This window comes from Zonotrichia leucophrys, chromosome 21 (genome assembly GCF_028769735.1).
Source record: "Zonotrichia leucophrys gambelii isolate GWCS_2022_RI chromosome 21, RI_Zleu_2.0, whole genome shotgun sequence".
NCBI lineage: Eukaryota > Metazoa > Chordata > Aves > Passeriformes > Passerellidae > Zonotrichia > Zonotrichia leucophrys.
Genome location: NC_088190.1, coordinates 3,087,231 through 3,109,753, shown reverse-complemented (window position 1 = coordinate 3,109,753; position 22,523 = coordinate 3,087,231). Strand labels below are relative to the sequence as shown.

Below are 22,523 nucleotides of genomic sequence, written 5' to 3'. Positions count from 1 at the left end.
AGTAATTTATTAGCTTGTGGTGACAGTTTTGCACCAAAACTATTGGTGCTTTTAAGTTGGGTGAGATATCACTTGGTGTTGTGTGGCTTGTGCTGGGAATACCCCCAGAAATTGGGGCAAGCTGCAGCAAAAAGAGAGCTGGGCCTGTGCTGTGTGCAGCAATCTTTCATTTTGAAGGTGTTCAGACATGGCTTGATCTTGGGGAAAAAGTCCTCCACTTTTTACAGAATAATGGGATCTGGTTTGGGTTGGGAGGGACCTTAAAGATTGTCTTATTTCACCCTCTGCAATGGGCTATCCCAGGTGGCTCCAAGCCCTGTCCAGCCTGGCCTTGGACACTTCAGGGATGGGGAAGCTTCTCTGGAAAACCTGTGCCAGGCCTCAGCACACTCACAGGGAAGGATTTCCCCTGAAGATCAAACCTGTATCTCTCCTCTTTCAGTGTAAATCCATTCCCCCTTGTCCTGTCACTCCAGGCCCCTGGAAAGAGTCTCCCTTGATATTTCCAGCAGCTTCCTTCAGGCACTGGAAGGTCACCCTGGAGCCTTCTCTGCTCCAGCTGAACAATCCCAGTTCCCTCAGCCTTTCCTGCCAGCAGAGCTGCTCCATCCCTCTGATCACCCTGGGGCCTCCTCTGGACTCTCTCCAGCAGCTCCAGGTCCTTCCTGTGGTGGAGCCCCAGAGCTGGAGGCAGCTCTGCAGGTGAGGTCTCACCTGGGCAGGGCAGAGGGGCAGAATCCCCTTTTTGCCAGAGCTCCAAGAATATTTTGCTCCTACTCAAAGGGCCATAACAGCACCAAAGGCTGTTATGACTCCTCTTCCCTTGCCCTGACCAGAGTTTTGGAGAGAAAAACATCTGCTGAGCTGTGGCACCCTGAAAACTCTCGGTTTTGTGTCTATTTGTACTCCTCAAGCCTTAGATATCATTCCAAACTCTCCTTGCAGTCCTTGTCTCGTGTTCACCCCAAAATGATGAAATGGAATCTGGAGTGAAGGTTTGGATCCAACCAGAGGCATGGCATGGCTTGGAGAACAAACCCACAGCACTCACGATGCACCACAGACACGGGCAGGGGTCTGAGCCCCCCAGGAATGGCCCCCTCACCTTCGGGTGTGGTCAAAGCTCATGGTGAGAGACGTGGGCTCCTCATCCTCCTCATCCTCGAACGCTCCCCGCGGCTCCGCCGTGGGCGACGCCGTCTCGTCCTGGGACTTCCCAGTCAGGCTGTCATCATCTTCCTCTTCCAGTTCTTCGTCCTCATCGTCCACATCTTCTGCCTTCTCGTTTGCCAGTCCGTGGCACTGGGAATTGCCATCAATATCCTGGATTTCTGGCCTGAAATGGTTGGTTGAAGGGCAGGGAGGAGAAAGAAGGAAGAAGGAAGAAGAAAGAAGGAAGAAGGAAGGAAGGAAGGAAGGAAGGAAGGAAGGAAGGAAAGGAAGGAAGGAAGGAAGGAAGGAAGGAAGGAAGGAAGGAAGGAGAAGGAAGGAAGGAAGGAAGGAAGAAAGAAAGAAAGAAAGAAAGAAAGAAAGAAAGAAAGAAAGAAAGAAAGAAAGAAAGAAAGAAAGAAAGAAAGAAAAAGAAAAGGAAAAAAAATTACAAATATTTATATAATATATTCTCACTGTAATGAAAAACTTTGATAATGTTATGTACAGATTTGAACATAGAGACACATTTATACACATATATATTATTTAAAATGTAACAAAGAAGAAAACCAATGTGCTTCAGGCATTTAAAAATCACCCTTCACTGTTCCTCAGGGCCAATGAGCACGTTGAGAATGCACCAATCCCAAGGCTTTTTGAACTACAAAAATTGATTTAAATGCTGATTTTTCATCTCTTAAAATTAACATTTGTGGGACAAGCAAACTTCCTCCTTCTCTGGGCTCTATCCTCAACAATTTAAATATCTATAATTATATATAATAATTTTATTTCCGTGCCTACCTTTTATCTGCTAAAGCCGACGCTTGATTCATCTCGCTGTTGGCAATAAAATTTCTGATTTCTGAGAAATAGGAATCCTCTTTTTCGTCTAAAAGTGCATGGTTGTCTGATTCCGAGTTGGGGGAGGAGGCGCTGGTCCCGAGGTGGTTGGTGATGACTCCGGAGTGCTGGCTCACTGTGGGGCAGGGGAGACAACAGGAGTTATGAGGAAACAAATTAAGAATGTTCTCAACAGCCCTCTCACTTTATATTGGTGGTTTAATGCTCAAGAGGAAAGTCATGGAGCAAAGATCCCAAAGGAAGATTGTGTTTTCCAGACCAAAATACAGGTGATGTTTAGCATTTATGAACAATACACACAATTTTACAACCATTGCAGAGCTGTTTGCCTACAACTTTTCCATAATAAATTTTTTTACCCATACTGGGAAATCACTTCATTACAGCAATTCCTTCCTTTCATTTCTTATGTCAAAACAAAACCTATTTATTTTGAACTTCCAAAAAAACCCTACAAACAACCCCACAAACTCATCCCCAGTGCATTCCAGTGAGGCTTCCCAAGGGCCAAGACCATGGAGTCATCTCTCTTCAGAGATTCCCAGAGTGTTTCCCTACTTGGAACGTTCTAGCAAAGATTCCAGAGGAATATTGTGTTTTCCAGACTAAAATACAGGTGATATTTCACATTTATGGACAATGCACACAATTGTGCAAAACAAAACCTATTTATCTTGAACTTCCAAAAAAACCCTACAAACTCATCCTTAGGGGAACAGTGCATTCCAGCGAGGATTCCCAAGGGCCAAGACCATGGAGTCTCCTCTCTCCAGAGTGTTTTCCTACCTGGAACATTTTCATGCTCGTGCTTCTTCAGGTGCCTGTCGAGGTTGGTCTGCTGCCCAAAGCACCTGTTGCACAGGTGGCACTTGAATGGCTTCTCCTTGTTGTGGATGTTCCTGACGTGCCTCTGCAGGTTGGAGGAAATGCTGAATGACCTGTCACAGTATTTACACCTGGAAAACAGCAGCAAAGGGTGCAACATGAGGAAAAAGCCCAAAAAACCCCAAAAAAACAAAAAAAAAAAAGGAGAAAAATCTGACGATCAAAACCCCAGGAAATGTTGGTCTATAAATCTTTACTCGGGAATAAAGATTGTGCTGAAGGAAGCACAAAGCATTAATCATCCCAGACAAATCTGATATTATTGTTACTCAAGGAGAACAAAGAAAGGATTAGGATTAATTAGGAAGTGAGTCGTCCAAACAAATAAGAGCTTGAGACACAATAATTACTTTTCCATGCATGGATGTAGGAATGAGAAAGGTGGATTTATTCCTTCCACTTTTTTTTTGAGAGGAATCAGGTGAAATATGGCTGAGAAGGGAGGACAAGGAAGACAGAAGAAGAAAGAAGGGAGGTGAAATGTATAAAATAGTTATTAACTAGCAAATCCCTGCATGACAGTTAGCTGGACACACAGAAAATTCTGGCTTTATTTGTGAAATTCCTTGTGGTATTGGACATGCAGGGATTACAGCATGGCTTTAAAGGCAATTATAATTATTCTTGTAGCAAAGAAATCCACCATCCTTTCCAAACAGGGTAAGATTTACTCCTAGGAGTGAATATCTGGTTTGTGATGAATGCAAGGAGCCAAGCCAGAATGTTCAGGGTGCTGAGAGACGTTCCCTCCCTGAGCTCAATCTCTGCAGAACGCACGGCAGATGGGCTGGGGGCTTGTTCAAAGTCACCACCCCCCTTTTTTGGGTTTAGATTCCCTCCAAATAAATGAGAATTGGGAATTTTGGAGTTTAGATTCCCTCCAAATAAATGAGAATTGGGAATTTTGGAGTTTAGATTGCCTCCAAATAAATGGGAATTGCACGGGTTGGTGGTGTGAGGGTTCGGAGCCGCTGATGGACTGAAGGTGGCAGCTCCGAGCTGCGCTGGAGAGTTTGAGTCTAAAACTCCTGAAAAATCTCATTCCTGCCCGAATCCCTCGTTCCATCTCCCTTTGAGTCACTTGTGCCTCAGCAAAGCTGCTGCCCCACGGCTCTGCTTCCAAAACCCACAAGCAGCAGAATCTGTCTCCACCACAAATCCAGGATGCTTCCAAAATTCCGGCTCTTCCCAAACCCTTGCAATCCCAGAATGAACCCATTCCAACAGGCTCCAGATTAGATATTCCTGAATAAATCCACTCTGAGCTCCTCTAATCCACAGCAATATCTGCCCCATGGAGCTGAGCTACTCTTCCATGGAAATCCTGGAATTCCAGAATGGTTTTGGGACTCTAAACCCCATCCAGTGCCACCCCTGCCATGGCCAGGGACATCTTCCACTATCCCAGGTGGCTCCAACCTGTCCTTGGACACTGCCAGGGATGGGGCAGCCTGTGCCAGAGCCCCCCCAGCACTCCAGGACATGGAGATGGAGATTTTGGGAGTATCAGCAGCTCCAGACTCAGCCCATTCCTGCCTCACTCAGGGATGGAGCTGGATGACACAGAGGACATGGGATTCCTCCCTACAGACACAACAGTGGAGTGGGAAAGATCCCTGCTGTGAAACACACACACCCCCCATTTTCCAGATGTGCTCCAGCTGGGATTTTTATTCGGGCTCTAAAAATAAATCGATATTATTTTTGGAAAAAGCGGGGATACATTTATGAAACACTCTCTCTCTCTTGCTGGATGTTTATGGATTCCATGTCCACCTCCAAATTTCCTACTGCTAAATCTCCAACAAGAATAAAGATATTTCAAATAATGGGCCTTTATTAGGATTAAGCAAGGCAGAGAGCAAAATTTGTAAACCACAGCATTTCCAGACTCCTAAAGTATTTAGTTTCCCCTTTTTTTTTTCCAAAACCCCCCAAACAACTCTAGAAAGCAAGGAGTTACTTGAACATCAGCAAGAACAATCACACGGAGATTTATCAAGAACAATCTGTACAGAGAGTGAAACACGGATTTCCAGCACCAAGGAATTTGCTCTCAGATTCCTGTTCAGCACTCCAGCAAAATGCAGTAGCCAAACCTGCCAATATCCCAATATTCCTGATATTTCCATGGGATTTTAATGAGTGGTTTTATCCAGCTTAGACCAGGAGCTCCCTTCTCATCCTTGATGATGCCAGGGGTTTTTTCCTCCCTGCCTGTCCTCACCAGCTCCTAAAAAACCCTTTTTTTGTGAATCCCAGTGCCTGGCACAGGGAATACCTGGCACAGTGGGCACCAGGATAATCCATATTCCCAGCCTGGCTGTCCCTGCCAGGAGCAGCTCCAGACATTTAGAAGCAAATCAAGGCAAGCAACGACCTGGCCTCCTCCACATCCATTTATTTAGATGTTCAGGAAGCCTTTGAAAAGTTCCCTGTGACAGGTCCTGGCCCTAACCATGAGCTATGTGGATGCAGGGTCGGGAATGGGGAGGGATAAAGAGCTTGTTAAAAAAATAGGAACCAGAGGGGCACAGGGAAGGAGCAGGGAATGCAAAGGGATGAGGGAGATGTCCGGCGTTATTTGTGGTCCCAGAGGGGTCAGTGCTGGGAGCTCTGCTGGTTTTCATCTAAATAAATGGCCCAGGCAGAGGAACCAGCTGAAATTCAGGGAAAGGGGTGAACGGTGAGGGAGGAGAAGAATAAAACTCGGAGGCAGCGGTGTTTGCTCTGCAAACAGCCCCACAAAGCCTCTCCCTTATCAGCTGAAAACATCCAAAGAGGGAGGGAGGGACAGGGCTGGAGCTGTGGAGCTCGGACAGGAAATCCTGGGAGCTGCAGGAGCTCGGGTACCTGGGACAAAGCAAACCCTGGGAATGTGGGGGGCATTTCCCGAGTCACTCTCATGAAGTTTTGCAGTGATCAGTGTGAGCTGGAGAGGCAGAATTGCAGCAAAAAACAAAAAAACCCCACATGGATAGCAACTCTCCCTCTGAGTGACTCCCTAGCCTCAAGTGCATTTTTAGCAGGGTAAGCTCAGGCTGCGTTTTGAAAACCAGAAAATGAGAAATATCTTCAATATTTATTGAACTATGTGCAATTTAAATGACATGGTAGATGTCAGCTGTGGCTCTGAGTTCCAGCTTATTGCAGATAACAGGACACAAAGCCTCCAAGGGCTTTTTTACTCTGAATTCTGAAATACATAGTCCAGAATTTCAGGTTTGGTGCAGAAAAATAAAAAGAGTGGAAAGAAACATTGAATTTCTCTGTATGGCACAGGGGCTTGGAGTGTTTTCAAATAATTTGATTTTTAGGAAGTGCATCACCAGGTATTTATCCCTCCTCAGAAAACATGCTGCATTTTCTCTTTATAAAAATAATTTGCCTCGTTATTGCTAATGTGCTATTAATTCCTACTTTATACATAATTACACTTAAGTAGAAGTTTGAGTGACTTCATAGTACCCCAAATAAACTCCAAAAAATTTCATCAGTGACCCTCAGGAATCAAATCCAAGCCTTTATTTTCTAGCCTGTTGTCTTTAAGAACAAAGTAATTAATATTTGGATTAATACTTAAATTATTGTATATAAAAATATTTTTGTAGGGTAGAAAAAATAATTAAACAATCAAAAACGAAGTTGCAAAGGAGACAACAGTGAAACACTGAGAAATCAGCAGCCTCCTTGTACCTGCCTGAAGCCAGCACTTAAAAACCAAGCTTTCAAAACAAGCCTGGCTGCCAAAGCTGCAAATCTCAGTTCTCTGAGAGGAAAAGCAAATCAATGATAATTAAAGCTCGTCTGCGAACGCAGCCCCGGCTCTCCGGAGTGCTGTTAGAATGCAACATTGTCCAGGAGTCAGACCTCTAAAAAACCCACACAGGCTATTTGCTGGGAGAAGACCAGATCAAATAAATCTTTATTTTCCTAACCTTTGTTAAGTTGCAAGTCTCCTTTTTTGGAAGAAAACTGAACTAAGGATCTCGGAATAATCAGGAGCGAGGGTTGCAGTGGACAGGGAACACACAGGCATATCAAATGACACAACCCCAAACATCACAGCAAGGGTATAATCCAAAATATATGTCTGCTTTGGGGGGGTGGTGGATTTTTAATTTACCTAATGTCTACACTAAAAATGCTGGATGGAAAATAAACGTGATTCTCAGCGTAGCGGGGATTACAATGTGGGAGAGTCAATTCTTAGGTTAAACTGAGCATAAAAATGTGATGTATTTGACCACATGGCCTTTTGCTGCTCATAAATTTGTGTTTCTCTTTATTTAATAACTGCTCCATTTGCTTTGTTGTGAACTTATGGCTGTGTATGAAACGCTGCAATATCAGCTACCCAAAATGAAATGGAATTGTTACCATTGTTTGACAACCTGCAAAACACTCCCTCACATTGTGGCAAACACAAGGCTTGATTTGCAGCAAGCTCTCAATTCATCATTCCTTCAGGTTTGCTCATTTCTGGACTTCATTCTAACAAAAAAGGCATTTTTTTCCCCTCAATTTTTTTAAAACTGCTTGCAACTCGCTGGGAGAAAATGCTGGGGGTAAAGATTTCCATGAGAAATAGTTATTTATATACCTAGGCACACATATTTAATGTATTTTCTTGTGAGTTTTATTCAGATTTAAAGCCCTGATTTTGGCAGGAGCCACTGGGCTTGGATGCTGTCCTTGTGGACACTAAAGCATCAAAATCACATCACCTTGTCCCCAGCTAACAGAACATAGCTCAGCTTTCTACCTTAAACACTCAAAAACGTGTGAGACTCTGTGTGAATCCCCCCTCCCAACTCTCCTTTTAAACTCCATGATTTAAGCTCAGAAACGACCAAAATTCAGTTTTAAGGCAGGTAAATAGACACCTTTTGGCATGTTGCATTTTCTCTTTATAAAAAGAATTTGCCTTGTGTATATTATGTTAAAGTAGGAATCAATAGCATGCTGTTCATGTGCTATTAATTCCTACTTTAGACATAATTAGACTTCTTAAGTAGAAGTTTGAGTGACTTCATAGCCCTCCAAAAAAAAGAAAATCAAAAAAATTTAATCAGTGACCATCAAGAATCAAACCCAAGCCTTTGTTTTTTTGATCTCCTACTCCAGGCACCTCTTGATGTGCATTAAGAAAAGAAAAAAAGTCTCCAAAAACCCAGCTAGCCCCAGCAGTGAAGGTCCTGGCAAGCCCTTCAAACCAGCCTGAATTTCAGAGCCATTCAGCACCTTCAGCTGTCCTTGAGATGAATGGTTAACGTGAGTGTGAAACAACACTGCAAATCAGAGCCCTCATTTGCCAGCATACATCTAAATATAAGTTAAGTGTCTATCTTCGAGCTGCCAAGCCTGATTATTTTTGGCTGGTACACATAATATACAACCCTATGAATCACTCTGTGTAATGCTCCAGGCCTGTGGTATTCTGCTGGCACAGCTTTGTAGAGGAGAGGGGGGGAAAATACCAGAGTGGTGAGTGAGGAGTGCTTGGGAAAGGGGATTTTTTATGGGGGACAACATCACCTGTAAGGCTGCTCCCCAGTGTGTGTCCGCAGGTGCCTCGTCAGGTTGGCTGAGCGTGGGAAGATCTTGCCACAGTACCTGGAGAGGGAGAGCCAAAGGAAACCATCAGGAGAAGCAAAGGAAACCATCAGGAGAAACAAGGAATCCATCAGGAGAAGCAAAGGAAACCATCAGGAGAAGCAAAGGAAATCATCAGGAGAACTGTCGCAGGCATCTTTTAATGGAAAATCCTTTCCTTAGGATTTTTCCTCGTGAGAAGCTGAGAAGCCTCAGGAACAAAATGTTGTAATAAACATTGATTATCCGCTGCTGTGGAATGCAACAGGTGCATCTGTGATTGGCCCATGTTGGTTGTTTCTAATTAATGGCCAATCACAGCCCAGCTGGTTTGGACAGAGAGCCGAGCCACAAACCTTTGTTATCATTCTTTACTATTCTATTCTTAGTTAGCCTTCTGATGAAACCTTTTCTTCCATTCTTTTAGTAAAGTTTTAATGTAATATATATCATCAAATAATAAATCAAGCCTTCTGAAACACGGAGTCAGATCCTCATCTCTTCCCTCATCCAAGAACCTCTGTGAACACAGTCACAGAGAACCAAAGGAAACCATCAGGAGAGCCCAAGGATGCTGTGGGAAATGGATTTGTAGGGAATTCTCCAAACCTGACAGAAGGCTCACACAGTGTGCAAACCTGGAGATAAGAAATGCTGATTTAGAAATGCCATGGGATGGGACAGACGTTGCTGAGAGAGAAATGGAGCTAGAGACAAGTTTTAAAGGGTGGCCTTGGAAATAAGGATGGATATTTTGGGGAAATAGAACTGTGAAAGATGCCACAGCACCACCTGCACCCCTCATTCTCACACCCCTCCCAAAATCCCTTTGTGTGCTCACATCATGAGCTCATCCCTGATGGGGAGGACAAACCTCCCATCAGGGTCACAGGATTACAGAGCACCAGGAGCAGCTGAGGGAGCTGGGAGGGCTCAGCCTGGAGAGAAGGAAGCTCAGGAAGAACATTCTGACTCCTACAACTCCCTGACAGAAGGGTGCAGCCAGGTGGGGTTCTGCTGCTCCCACAGAATGGGGACAGGACAATAGGAAACAGCCCCAAGTTGCACTATAGGAGGTTTGGATTGGATACTTGGGATTTTTTTTCACAGAAAAGCTTGTCAGACAGTTGGAATGGGATACCCAGGGAGGTGGTGGAATCACTATCCCTGGAAGTGTTCAAAGGAAGTGTGGACAAGGCACTTGAAGGCAGGGTTTAACTACAGCATTCTTGCATCAGGGAACAGAGGGTTTAATCACTGCCTGGGCAGATTGGCACTTGAGATGTTTCTGCATCTCCTTTATAGCCCTGTTGATGTGCTCATCAAACAGAATCTGCTCTTTCATCCTTGGAATTCACAGAATTTTCTCTGGATAAAGGCTGCAGCACTATGGGTTAGGAGGCTGACAGCTGCTTAGAGCGAGGAAATGCAGCCGTAGGAAATTAATAAAGGAAGGAATTGTGTTCCCCCATAAATCCAGCTCACAGTAAAATCAAAAAGGTATAAATAAAAACACTAATTGGGAAATAACAACTCCTTTTGTAGGAGGAAACCATGACAGACTTTCCTTATTTCAGAGACCTTCAGCTGTCCTGAAGATGAGCAGTTAATGTGAGTGCTCCCCAGCAACAAAAATCCAAATGTTAACTTGTGCATCTAAAATTTAAGTTTAGTCCCTTTTGTAAATAGAAACCTCAAATTTCTAAATACTCAACTGAAATCTGAGCCTGTAGCTCTTGTGGCAAAGTTGAACATAAGAGACACATCAACCAAAGTTTGTACCCACTTTCTGCACCCAAAAAAATCCCCTCAGCAGGAGCCACCATGAGAACTTTGAGGTAAAACTGTGAGAGCAGACAGTTTATTATTAAATACCCTTGATCTGCTCCAATTTGAAGTTGGATGGGTCTATGAGGAGTTCTGTGGATAGAACAGTTTGAAAATTTGTTTCCTGCATGCCATGTTTTAAAATTCAATCATTTTTCCATAGCTGAGGTTGGTTATAGACGGGACTGGCGCTTGTTGCTGCACACCAGAGACTTGGCCTGGAGAGCTGGGTCTGCTTGAGAATCTCCAGATCTGCTCCCAAGGTTATTAAAAATTACAAAGCAAACAGAAGATGCTGATTTCCTACCAGACAAAACAAGCTATTTCAGAGGGAATTAGTCATCCCAGCTCTGCTCTAATTCCACCGCTCCTGGCGGAGATGTCGGTGCGGAGCTGCTCCTCTCCCTGCTGGTGCCCAGTGCCCAGCTGGGATGGCACATCCTGGGGTATTCCCACATCCCTGGGGTGTTTCCATGCCCTGGGGGTCAGCGTGGATGCCGTGGGGTGCCCGGCTCACCTGCAGGTGTAGCGCTCCTTGCCCTTGCGCAGGATGGGGTCGGAGAGCGTTGGCGGCGGCGATCTGAAGTTGAAGGGGTGGTGGGGAAGGGGCTGCAGGGACGAGCCAGAGTCGGCCTTCATGGCTGCAAAGCTCTCCAGTTTCTCTGTCATCGTCTCGATGGCTGACATCTGCAAGGACAAGGTGATAGCTCCTGTCAGAGGAATCCCCAGGAAGGGCAAGATCTGATGCACGAAACACCGGTTTTCCTTGGGCAAAGCCTCCTGCTGGTGTTGGCTGTCTTGGAAGTTGGAGGCACGGTGGGAAATGGAGCCACTGGATCCAGCCAGGAATGACTGGAGTAGTGTATTGGTCGTGGAGAAAGCAGGAAAGGCACAACTGGCAAAGCCAGGCAAAGCCAGAAATGAGCACTTGTTCACTTTCTGCAGTGTGCATGAGCTCACTTTCAAAAATTATCTCAGAGTACACCTGAGACATCCATTTTCTATCAGGAATTCAACTGAATTTTTTACCAGGAAAACTCTGAAACTAAACACCATGGTCAGACTCAGTACCAAAGTCTTGGGAGTTCTGATTTCTCCTACAGCATCCCAAGGGCTCAGAAGGACAGGGCAGTGAGGGGTGGGTGGGCAGGCAGGGACACAAACCCTGGAGAGGGGGAACAGGCAAGTTTTGGGCCCAAAGCAGAAGAATCCTGGCCAGAGTGGAGTGGGAAGGATGTGTGATGGGAGCTGAGAGAGGAGAGGAAGAGGGGAGGAGGAGGAGTTGGGATCAGGCTCAGGATGGAGTGGATCCACAGGGAGCTTGCTGGTGAAGAGGCCAACACTTTAATTATGGCTAGGAAAGGTTCAGCAGCTCCTAAAGGTGATGGAAGGATGGGTGGGAGGTTGCTGAGTTTCCTGGAGTGAAAGGGAGCTCCAGCCAAACCCCTGGATGTGAGCGGTGGCTGGGTGAGTTACGGGCAGGAGGGGCAACACCTACACATCCCTTTGGGGTGGGAGCAGCTGGCATGCAGGCCTGGAGCTCAGACACCAAGCACAATGTCCCTGGATGCTTGATCAGATTTAGTTTGTGGGACTTGGGCTTGTTCTCACAGGCACGAGATTAAACACCTCACTAGAAAGAGGGAGAAAGGGAAAACCCTGGAGATACAGAAGAAAGCAGAAAAGGAAAGAATGAAGCTGGGCCATGTGCAAAAAAGTAAAAAATGAATCTGTATAAAAACCCTGCCTAAAAAACAGCACTTTTACTTTCATTACAGCGCAACAGGAAATCCAAGTCCGAGAGAGCAGCGCGGCTCGGAGAACAACGCCGGCTCCTCCGACGTCCAGCTCTGTGCACTCCTGAGAGCACTCTGGAGATACCAGGGGCAGAAGAGAGGGCTAAAACAAACAAGGCAGCAATAAAGCTGCCTCCTGGCCGCGCTGACATCAGTGGGACAGGCGGAGGCAGCCGGGGCGGCAGCGAGGAGCGGAAGGCAGTAGGAAGCCATACATCACCCCGAGATGCTCGATTGTACAGGAAGGGCTGACCTTTTGCACGTTTACACTTTATTAAACTGGGCTTTAAAAGGATTGGAGGGGGGGGAAGAGGGGGAAGAGAGCCAAGATATTGTTTAAAAATATATGGCTGTGAAAAAAAAAGTTGTCTTAATCACCCCTGAAGACATTGTGAGGGCTGACAAGCATTCATAAGCTGTTAAAAAAGAGGAGTAGTAACCCCCATTTCTCGATAATAGATCCACAGCCCCTTAGCTGGAGGCTCCCAGCCCATGATAAATAGTAAGTAATACTTAGCACCAGCCACTTGAAAAGGTTACTTGATCATTTACAGCACCAGCTCTGCCCCAGCTGCCAGTCATGCAACAAAACCATCACGTTAAAAAGCTCTCCGGACCTTTCAGAGCCGAGCTCTCAGCCCTTCACCAGGGTACCTGGAGCTCTCCTTTGTTGTGCCCTGTTCTTTAGGCACTTAGTCAGAGATATTTGCTGGCTTGAGAGCCGTAGGCTGGTTTTAAAATTCTAAACACTGGCCACAGCCTCTCCAGTGGCAAAGGCACTTTGCTATTTAGGGAACAACTGCCTGGTTATAATAAAACAGAAAGGGGGAAGAAAAGAAACTTAACAGGTGAGGAAAGGCTTTCCATTAAGTTATCAAAAAGTTACACTGGTTATTTATGTTGTCCAGAGTTTCATTTGGAATAGACAATGTAGGAAAACTCCCAGGGAGCAAAGGAACTTCTGCCAACGACTGGCTAAGAAATAAGAGCTGCCTGAAATTCATTTTGAGAGAGGAAACATCTTCTGAACGCTTTTATCACATCTTCTGGCTTCATCACATCCCGGTGAGGGCACTCTGAGAGAGCCGGGGATTAGTCACAGAGGAAAAGGCTGAGACCAGACTCATGTTTGGAGTGAGAAAAGCCTGGGTAGAACGTGACTCTGACTGACCAGGCACAGGAACGTTGGTCCTAATGAAGAAAGCAGAAGCAGGAACCCTGAAAATGTGATTTCTTAGGAAAAGATCCAGGATGCAGAATTCTTAGCAATGCTGGATTGGCCTCAAGGCTGCCAGAGCTCTCAGACACAGGGTGGGATTGTTGGGGTGTCCTGTGCAGGGCACAGGATGGTCCTTCCAGCTCAGGGTATTAACACTGGAGATTCTGTGATAATGCTGGAAGAGATCTGGTGGTACAAATCTCTTATATTCTGGAAAAATGCCCCATGTTCCTTTGCTGTGTCTGAAATACCTGACTGACTGCAGCATGGGAACGGCGCCTCTCCAGACGAGTGATCTGAGCACAGCGCCCGCCTTATTAAAAATCATTATTAAAAATCAGTTATCAGGAAGCTTTGGGCTGGAGTGATTGTGAATTTGAGGCTATTCTGTGTGATAAGCTGCTAGAGATAACCAGACCTTGCAGATCTTTCCACTGCCATGGGAAGAGGACGTGGTCAGGGTTTCAGGAACAATGTTAACAACCTTCCACCCAGAGCTTGCTCCTGCTTGGGGTCTGAATGTTTCTCATCGTCTCCTTGGGTTGCTTTGCCACGCTGGCTCCTCCCTGCTATCAGATTCTTTACAGGCAGATATCCCCACTATTCTAAGCCACACAAACACAGGATGTTCCTGGCCAGCCTGTCACCATTATCCAGCCTGGATGAAGGAAAAATCGGGGGAAGTTATTAACCAAACTCTGAGGCTGGTGCGAAACAATGCGGGAACTAAGTTTAGCTGTGAAAGCCACCAGGACCCAGATTTCACAAACCTGCAGGTTATTTATCTAAGGTGGGAAACATTATCAGGGGAGAACAATGCTTGTGACTATAAAGGAGAGCACAATGAGGAGCAGGGAGCTGGGATCTCAGCCTGGGCATAGCAGGAGGGACACGCACAGCTGAACCCACTGCCCTGCACTGCCACACTCTCCTCATGATGTGGGAAATTCAGGAAGGTGGAAAATGCTGCTGCCTTGGGGCTGGGCAGTCCTTCTCCACCTTCTACCACTGCAAATTACACCCCCAGGTGTTCCCAAAGGAAAAACCACGCAGGCATTGTGAGCTGTGGAGTTTGGCAGAGCCTATGAACTGCCCAGACCTATCCCTGTGTTTCTGGTACAGCTGCCATCATCCTCAAACTGGGAATTAAATGTGTCTGGAAGGAACTGGTGGAGAACAGTGGAGTTTCCAGTCAGGTCTTAGGATGAGGAGGAGCCTGATCCCAATGATCCCAGTGATCCCAGTGTGTACCAGCTCCACCCCAGCATTCCATCAACAGCATCCCTGCTTTTACCTGGGGGTGAAAAAGCAGCGGGGAGGGTCGCAGGTACTTCTCCTTGAGGGCACCCACGGGGTCTGTCACCTTCCGCTTCTCCACCCTGCTGGACAACAACACAGAGGGTTACATACCCCACAGGCAGCCCCACACAGCCACACTGGGCTGAAATTGCACACAGGGTTATTCTCTTACTCACAAAAACATCTTACACCCCCTTCTCCTGGACACTACTGAACCTGATGCACAATTGCCCCACAAAAAGCACTGGGAACAACATGAACACCAATCCCCTCCTTTGGGCAGTAATTTTGTTAGCCTTCAGGCTGATGACTAAGAAAACATTTTGCTCCTGCTCTTCTGCAGTGGTTTGTAAACCTCTGCTGTTGTGAAAGGTCATGGAAAACCTTGCGTTTAGAGCAAAACTGTCTGAGCAGGAGAAGCTCTAGGGTCCACAGCAGGCAGCCCCCGCATGGAAAAAAAAATAAAATTGTCTTTGAGACTTTGCATTTATCTGAAGAGTTAACACTGGGCCAGACTCTGCAGCCCCAAGCGTGCTGAAATCATTAGGTGTTTCATATTTGTTTCCTCCCTCGCAGCTGAGACATAATTTGCATTGAGTTTCTTTGGCAAGCCCATGTGAACAACGATTTAAAAAGTGAGGGACTGGTGGGAGAATTCTGAAGTGGCTCAGAAACCTGAGTTCTTCTGATATCACCTTGGCCCACTCAAATATTTCGTGTTTAAGCATCTGAGATGCAGAAATGACCCTAAAGTGAGGCTCCTATTTTTGAAAATATTGGCTTTGCTTCCACAAAATATTCTACTTACAGGGAAATGGAGGTGTGGAATCACAAAAAAGACAAACTGAGATGTTCTCTAAGGGAAAAAAAAGTGTTGAGGAAGTAACTCCAACAAACACAGCTGCATCTTTAAAGGGTTGGAATTGAGTCCATCCAGCTAAAGCAGCAGAAATCCAAGAGTAAGAGTGATTTTTAACTACATTAGTCTAGCATAAATTGAGAGCAAATTATTTTTGCTGCATTTCAGCTGATTGGTGTGTGGATCAAATTACCAAAGAGTTTACAGAAGAGCCCTGCCGAGTGCAGTCAGCGAACTGTGCTTAATCTGCATTTAATTCTTCTTGGGTAGAGGGAAAAGAGAAGAGCTGGATTGGAAACGCAGCCAGAATTAGGGGGCTTTGGAAGGTACGTGCTTTTACGGGTCTGAGTTGCCAAAAAAACCAAAGAATAAGTAAAAAGTTGCTCCCTGAGCCCCTCTGACCAGCCCAGCTTTGCTCTTCCATAAAGGAACATCCCTGATCCCAGCAGAGCCCTGCCTGCTCCGTGTGCGTAAAACCTGGTGAATTGACAGCATTTCCCCATCTCTGCCATCTCCCAGCCCCAGGAATGGAAACACGAGGTCCAAACGTCCCCGTCAGAGCCGAATTCCGCAGCGCCTGGAGGATTAAGCCGATGGTTTCAGCCCAGTGCCTGAGAACGTCACCCCCACGGGCTGAGCTAAAAACTGCCCCCATTTCAGACTGTCTGGCCGCATTAAATTATATCACCAGGAGAAAATGTCAAGGATTTAAGTGGCCTTTGGGAGAAAAAAAAAAAACGGAGGAGCCAAATGATGTGAGAGAGTCTGATAAAGGGAAGTTTAGAAACAAAATATTTCCATATTTTTCAAGCTGGGACTTGGAAGCTGGGCTGTTTCGCTCATTACATCAGAAGTCTGATTCGCGAGCAACGCCACCGCTGACTTTCTATTTTAACACATGACTAAAACTATGTGCATCCCATGGAATGCAACAAACGATGCCCCCATCCTTCACTTCCATCTGTCTTCTGGGCCTTTACGGTTTTCCCGAGGCCGCTGTTTTAATTGGCAGCGGCTTTTCCAAGCCGTGTTATTTCAGCATTCCTGCTGAGAATGCCCAGAGGTGGCAGGACCCTACAAGGATTCTTTTGCCTTTCTATCCCATTTATTGATTATTTTCTTTCCCCCCTCAAGGAGTACTTTTTATGAACGCTGTTCCCACCATGCCTGATATCTCCAGGAGGAGATGGCCATGGTGGGTGCCAGGCAGGACACGGCACCTCCTGAGGTGTCCCCATCTCAGATGGCACAGTGTGGGCACGTCACCCCCGTGAGCTGGCAGAGCCAGAGACACTCATTTAGCCAGCAGTGAGGGCTCACTAATCCTCATCCCAGCCGACAGCTCCTTGGCCTGGCCAGACACTGACATCACTTTTTCCCACAGTTATCAGCCTTGGGCTGTCGTGGTGCTCACAGCCCTCTGAGTGCCCATCCCACCGTCACACCACGGTGGCTCTGAGGATTTCCAGTGCCAGGGATGAGGCTGATCCTGCAAGGGAACAGCCAGAACACAGCAAGGATCACCAGGCATTCAGCACAAGGAATGCAAGGACAAAGCATTCACCTCCATGAACTGAATTCAGGAGTGCTCCAGGACAAGCACACATATCCAGATGAATGCTGTGGAGCATTTAGACATGGTAATGGCTAATTCAGATGTGTTAATGTCTAAATCAAACTAGTTCAGGACATGCCTTTTCACTGGGCTTTGCTAAAATTAAATGTGCCATGTCCACCTTATCCAAAGGGAATGCCTGGATGGGTAACACACAAATTTACTGTTACCCTCACCACAAAGTTATAATAGTTTTCCTTTGGGAATAGGTTTTGTAAAAATCTCTCAAGCAACAAGAGGCTAAAGTCTTCCCTTTTTGCTTCCTCCTGAACTGATTCCTTCTGTAAGTTGAGCTGACATTTGGATAACTTCACCCAGCCTGCTCTACACACGCCTTCCATGCTCAGCTCATTCTGACGTAACGCATCAGGCCCTCCTCAGAACCATCTGTTCAAGTGACACCAGAAAGGCCTTGTTATCTCCCAAGAAAGATAAATCTGTGAGAAATCTATCTGGGAGAGATCTGGGTAGTAACACGCTACCATGTGTTTACACAGTACTTGTTACTCCAAGAGTAACGTGTTTCGGCAGGTTGGGTCTGCACCAGCAGCTCGGAAAAAAACCCAAGAAATGGCATTAGAAAGGAAAAGGGAAGGAGGGAGAAAGGAAGGTGAACTGGCTCACAAAAGGCCCTTGAGACAGTCAGTGGGAGAGCTGCATTTCCAGGCTCCCAGGGCTCCTGACTCATTCCCAAGCCATGAGAGCCCAGGGCTCCAAGGCAATCTGAACTCTGCATTCTTATCGAATCAAACCTCTGGAATTTCTCCAGCAGAAGTGCCATCTTAGCGATGGCTCGTGGGAGAGTCCTTAAATAGGTCAAGTTTCTTCTTTATCAAAATAAGGATGTGTTCTTTACACACTGATTATGAGGGCTCCTTGCAATTACTCAGGCCTTTCCATTCAGGAAATTCAAAGTATGGAGAAGTACAAACAGCAACAGGAGATGCTCAACTGTTCTTCCCAACCAACCTGCATCCTCCCCTGCCTCAGGGTGTGGTGTCAGCTGGAAAAGGAGCTGGTTAGGGAAAGGCTTAAGGCAGGGTATGTTAATACCTGTAGATGGGGTCCATGAAAAAGGGCGATGGCTTAGCGTAGTGCAGGGAAGGCTGCTGAGGCAGCTGGGACTGGGAAATCTTAGGTAAGACCTCACTTGCCATCAGCTTCCTCTCCCCATAAATGTGGTTTTTCCGTGGCTCTCTCCCTCCATTCTGGCTGGCTCGGATGCGGTTGCCAATGCTCAGATCCAGTGGCTGCTCCTCCCCTGAGGACGGGGCTGGGAGGACCTTGGGGGGCGGCAGGATTGGCTTAATCTCTTTTGGCTTCGTGGTGAGATCGAAGGGGGACTCCGAGCTGGTGCCACCGACTTTGTGGAGGTCCCTGGGTGACTTTGGTTCTGCCTTGACCAGCAAGTTGTGGTTGAGGGTCCGCTCCGTGAAAGGGTAGAGGGAGTGGGGGAAATTGGGGAGGAACTGGAAGGGGAACATGGAATGATACGGGAGCGAACCCATCTTTTTCTCCTGCATGCCCATAAAGCCAGGCCCGAAATACTTCTCTGCGATGGAGGCGATAGCTTTAATGGAGTCATTGGCAGCGCCCGTGGCGGGCAGCAGGTGCTCCTCGGGGGGAGGAAAGAAGGAATGCTGAGAATAGAAGAGAGGGATCTCGCTCGTGGTGTTGGTGGAGCTGGCAGACACCGAGCTGCTGACAAAATCTGGCTTGGTCTCCATTTGTTTGCTCTTGTCTTTCGTTTTGTCCCTGTCACTCTCCGCGTCACTGTCCAGGTCAGAGCCCGTGCCGGTCGTGGTGTCCAGATCTGTGCCCGTGGTCGTATTGACATCCTCAAAGTCACTGCCATCGGACATGTCACTGTTCCTGGCTTTTAGCTTCTCCAGGTAGGAGTTTTCCAGGCTGCTTTCACATTTCTCCTCCCCTGAAGGAGCCTGGTTGCTGTTGCTCACTGCGGAGATCAGGGGCAACGCCGGGTTCCCGAGGGGGCTGGGGAGCTTCGCGTCCGGAGTGTGGTTGAGGGGACTTTTGAGCAGCTGCGTGGGCGGTAACAAGGGGGGCCTGGGGTACAGAGAAGGTGGAAAAATCCCAGGAAATCCCGGGGTGAGGGCGGGGAATGCTGGAGGTGCTGGCGAGAACGGGAGCCCGCCGGGGTGCGGGCGGGACGGGAAATACTCATTAAAGCCCAGGCTGGCGTGGTTGAGGTTGGGAGAGGGCTTGGATTTGTCCATGATGGAGGTGGGCGTGAGGGGGAGGCCGGGGGCGAAGATGCCGGCGGGGCTGTAATGGTTCTTGCCCTCGCAGAAGCGCCGGTGCTTGTTGAGGGAGGAGGTAGTGCTGAACATCTGCCCGCAGTCCTTGCACTTGATCTGGGTGCGGCAGTCCGCGTGCATCCGCTTGTGGCGGCACAGGTTGGAGAACTGCGTGTAGGACTTGTGACAGACCTCACCTAAAGCGTCAACAGGAACCAACAACAAAAGCCATATGAAATTAACAGGAAAAAATGGCAGGGATTCACCAGCCCGTCCCCACACTGCCCCATCCCTGAGATCTCCCCACCCTGAAGAGCAGTGGAACATCACCGCCTCTCCCTTTGGATTAAACCGATCCTGGAGAATCTCTCAATCCACAGAAATCTGAGGGGATGTGCTAGCTCTGCTCAAAGTCTGGGGGAATTTTCAGGGAAGATTATCATGGTTTGGTTGGGAGGGGCATAAAGCCCATCTCATCCCACCCACTGCCATGGGCAGGGACACCTCCCACTGGCCCAGGTTGTTCCTGGCCTTGGAGACTTCCAGGGATCCAGAGGCAGCCACAGCTTCTCTGGAAAACCTGTGCCAGGCTTTGCCACCCTCACAGGGAAGAATTCTTCTGTCTATCCAACTTAAATTCAAATTTCAGTTTGAATGCATTCCCCTTGTCCTGTCGCTCCAAAGTCCCTCTCCAGCTTCCCTGTCTCCACTGCAGGTCCTGGAAGGTGCTGTGAGACCTCCACACAACCTTCTCCAGGCTGAAGAAATCCCTCAGCCCAGATCCAGAGGGAAGATGCTCCACTCCCCTCAGAACATCTTTGCCCTAATCATACATTTTTAGTGATAACATCTATTTATCCCAGCTCATCTGCTTCCTATTAGTCCTAACATGGCAGGAAGCACTGAGGGCTGGAGGGAGAGCTTTGCCTCATTTAATCAAACCTGCCCTTCCTTAATGCCCTCAGTGGTACACAACCCCTGCAGGGGGATGCTCTATAAATCCCCTGGCTTCTGCCAGCACTGGGCTCTCTTTTTTAAATCCTTTAAATCAGTCAAACACCCCTGCCCCACTAACTGAAGCCACATCAGCGTTTTCTCTAACAACCTGTAAATACCAAGCTTTCAAAACATGGATTTTTATGACCCCTTTTTCACCTCCAGACTTGCTGCTGTGGAAGAAACAGGGCAAAGCGAGACAGAAATCCCACCCCAAAACTTTTCTACACATCAAAACACAGTGACTTTTTTATTATCTGGTGCCTCTTTCAACATGGGAATAAACGTGGTGGTGAGTTAGCACGCTCCTTCCCCCGGGGAACTGCTGTTATCACCCTTTTGTGAGCAGGGAAACTGAGACAAAGCAGGGGAAGGACATTGTTTGTGCTTGGACAGGCAAGGACATGAATCCAAGTTCTGACACTCCAGCTCAGGGACTGCTCAGTGCTCCTTCCTTCCTCCCAGCTTTACTGATAGGTGCATGTGAGCACGATTTTCCCTGTATTTTCTCCTAAATCTTTAGGATTTACTTCAGTGCTCGAATATCGAATGACTGGTGGGAGAGTATTTCACTAGCAGCTCAGAAAATACAATAATATAATAAATTCCAATTGAAATTCAAAGCAGAGGTGGATAAAATTCAATGGATTTGACATTTCAGTTCAGATGAGCACCCCAAAATCCAAAGGAGTGTCACTGAAGGCTCTACTTTCTAACTGCACTGTAAATTCAGGCTGTCTTGTCCCCAGTGTATTTAATTGTTTGGCCCTGACACAGCCCAGAGCTGCAGGGAAACACAAACAGGACAAGAAAGTCATCACAAGAGTTTGGATGTTTGAGCCAATCCTAATTTTTGGATTATTTGGATTATTATTGAGCCAATGCTAATAACTTTAAAATCTCGGATCAGGTCTCCTGAACTGCTCTTAGTGCATACACAGAGTTTTATGGCTGTTGTAAGTATTATTTCAGCTACTTGAAAAGAAAAGGTTTATTTGGCCTTTTTACCCCATTTTAAAGAGTTTTCTTTAAAAATACCCAAACAGAGCTCTTAAAAGAAGAACTACTGTATTTATTTTACATGAAAATTCAGCACTACTGAATTTAATTTCCATGATTGTCTCTTAAATACAACAATCTCTGCTTTTTTTCTTTTTTTCCAAGGGAATCAGTAATCATCATCCCTGGAATTGCTCAAAATACCTGTGGATGTGGCACTTAGGAATGTGGTTTAGTGATGAGCATAGCAGTGTTGGGTTAAGGCTTGGACTTGATGATCTCAGAGGGCTTTTCCAACTGTAACCATTCCATGATTCCAGAATTCTTCCATTTTTCACCCCAGGAATTTTTGCTAGATATATAAATACTGCACAAAATTCCCTAAAGAGAAGTGCTAGAGCTCTGAGAGCTCACATCAGCCTTCTAAAATGAGGAAAACTGGGAAATTTCTGTTAAATCTCCAGTTATCCAATGATGTAGTAATTCCATGTGGAACGGCCTCTCTTGCCCTCCTGATTTCTGCAGTAATAAAGTTACAGGTTTGGGGTCTTTTGAAAGCCAAATAAAATATTGTAAAAAATTAAACAGCAATGCACTTAGACCCTTTTTCTTCCACTGAACAGGGAAAAAAAAGGGAAAAACGGGGAAAAAAGAACGAACTTCCTGGTGAATCCTGCAGTGTGGATTTGAAGCTGTTAATGGATTCCACATTGATGGACAAAACAACCTGACACATCTGTCCAGGCAGGATCCCTCTGCAGTTGTTGCACACTCTGATTTGCTCTGACAACTCCCTAATTCTGATGAGGTGAGAGTGAGGAGATTATGAGGAGAAATCCCTCATCCCCCTGCAGCAATCCTGGGAGTCAAATTATCCCTTTCATGTGCCCAGTGAAAGATTGCAGCAAAATGAATGAGAGGAGTTTCTTCTTCCTCTGCTGACACCCAGCTGATTATCTCAGGACGCTGATTACCTCGGGACATTAATGAAATGAGTCTCCCAGGATATTTCTCCATGCTGTTCCCATTATTCCAACAGGGGAAAAAAGGCAGGAGTGGGTTCAGTGGCTTCCTTACCGTAACATCAAAGCCTGGAATCAAACCCAGATCCCGGCCCGTGCCTGAGCAACGTGTTCTGAAGTGTCAGGAAGTGATCCCT

At 46.6% G+C, this 22,523-nt stretch overlaps 1 protein-coding gene across 4 annotated transcripts in view; it reads right to left on the bottom strand.

The window, feature by feature from the left end:
* The window catches only part of PRDM16 (PR/SET domain 16), a 293,183-nt gene that overhangs the window by 9,087 nt on the left and 261,573 nt on the right, over window positions 1–22,523 (bottom strand). For 3 of the 4 annotated variants that reach the window (XM_064730598.1, XM_064730600.1, XM_064730601.1), the window contains 7 exons: window positions 18,165–19,566; window positions 14,633–14,720; window positions 10,841–11,010; window positions 8,440–8,517; window positions 2,803–2,972; window positions 1,957–2,131; window positions 1,106–1,336 (listed from right to left, as the gene is read on the bottom strand). In XM_064730598.1, coding sequence (XP_064586668.1) covers window positions 1,106–1,336; window positions 1,957–2,131; window positions 2,803–2,972; window positions 8,440–8,517; window positions 10,841–11,010; window positions 14,633–14,720; window positions 18,165–19,566 — 2,314 coding nt within the window. The remainder of the gene's footprint in view (window positions 1–1,105; window positions 1,337–1,956; window positions 2,132–2,802; window positions 2,973–8,439; window positions 8,518–10,840; window positions 11,011–14,632; window positions 14,721–18,164; window positions 19,567–22,523) is intronic. The other variant, XM_064730599.1, reaches the window with a different exon arrangement.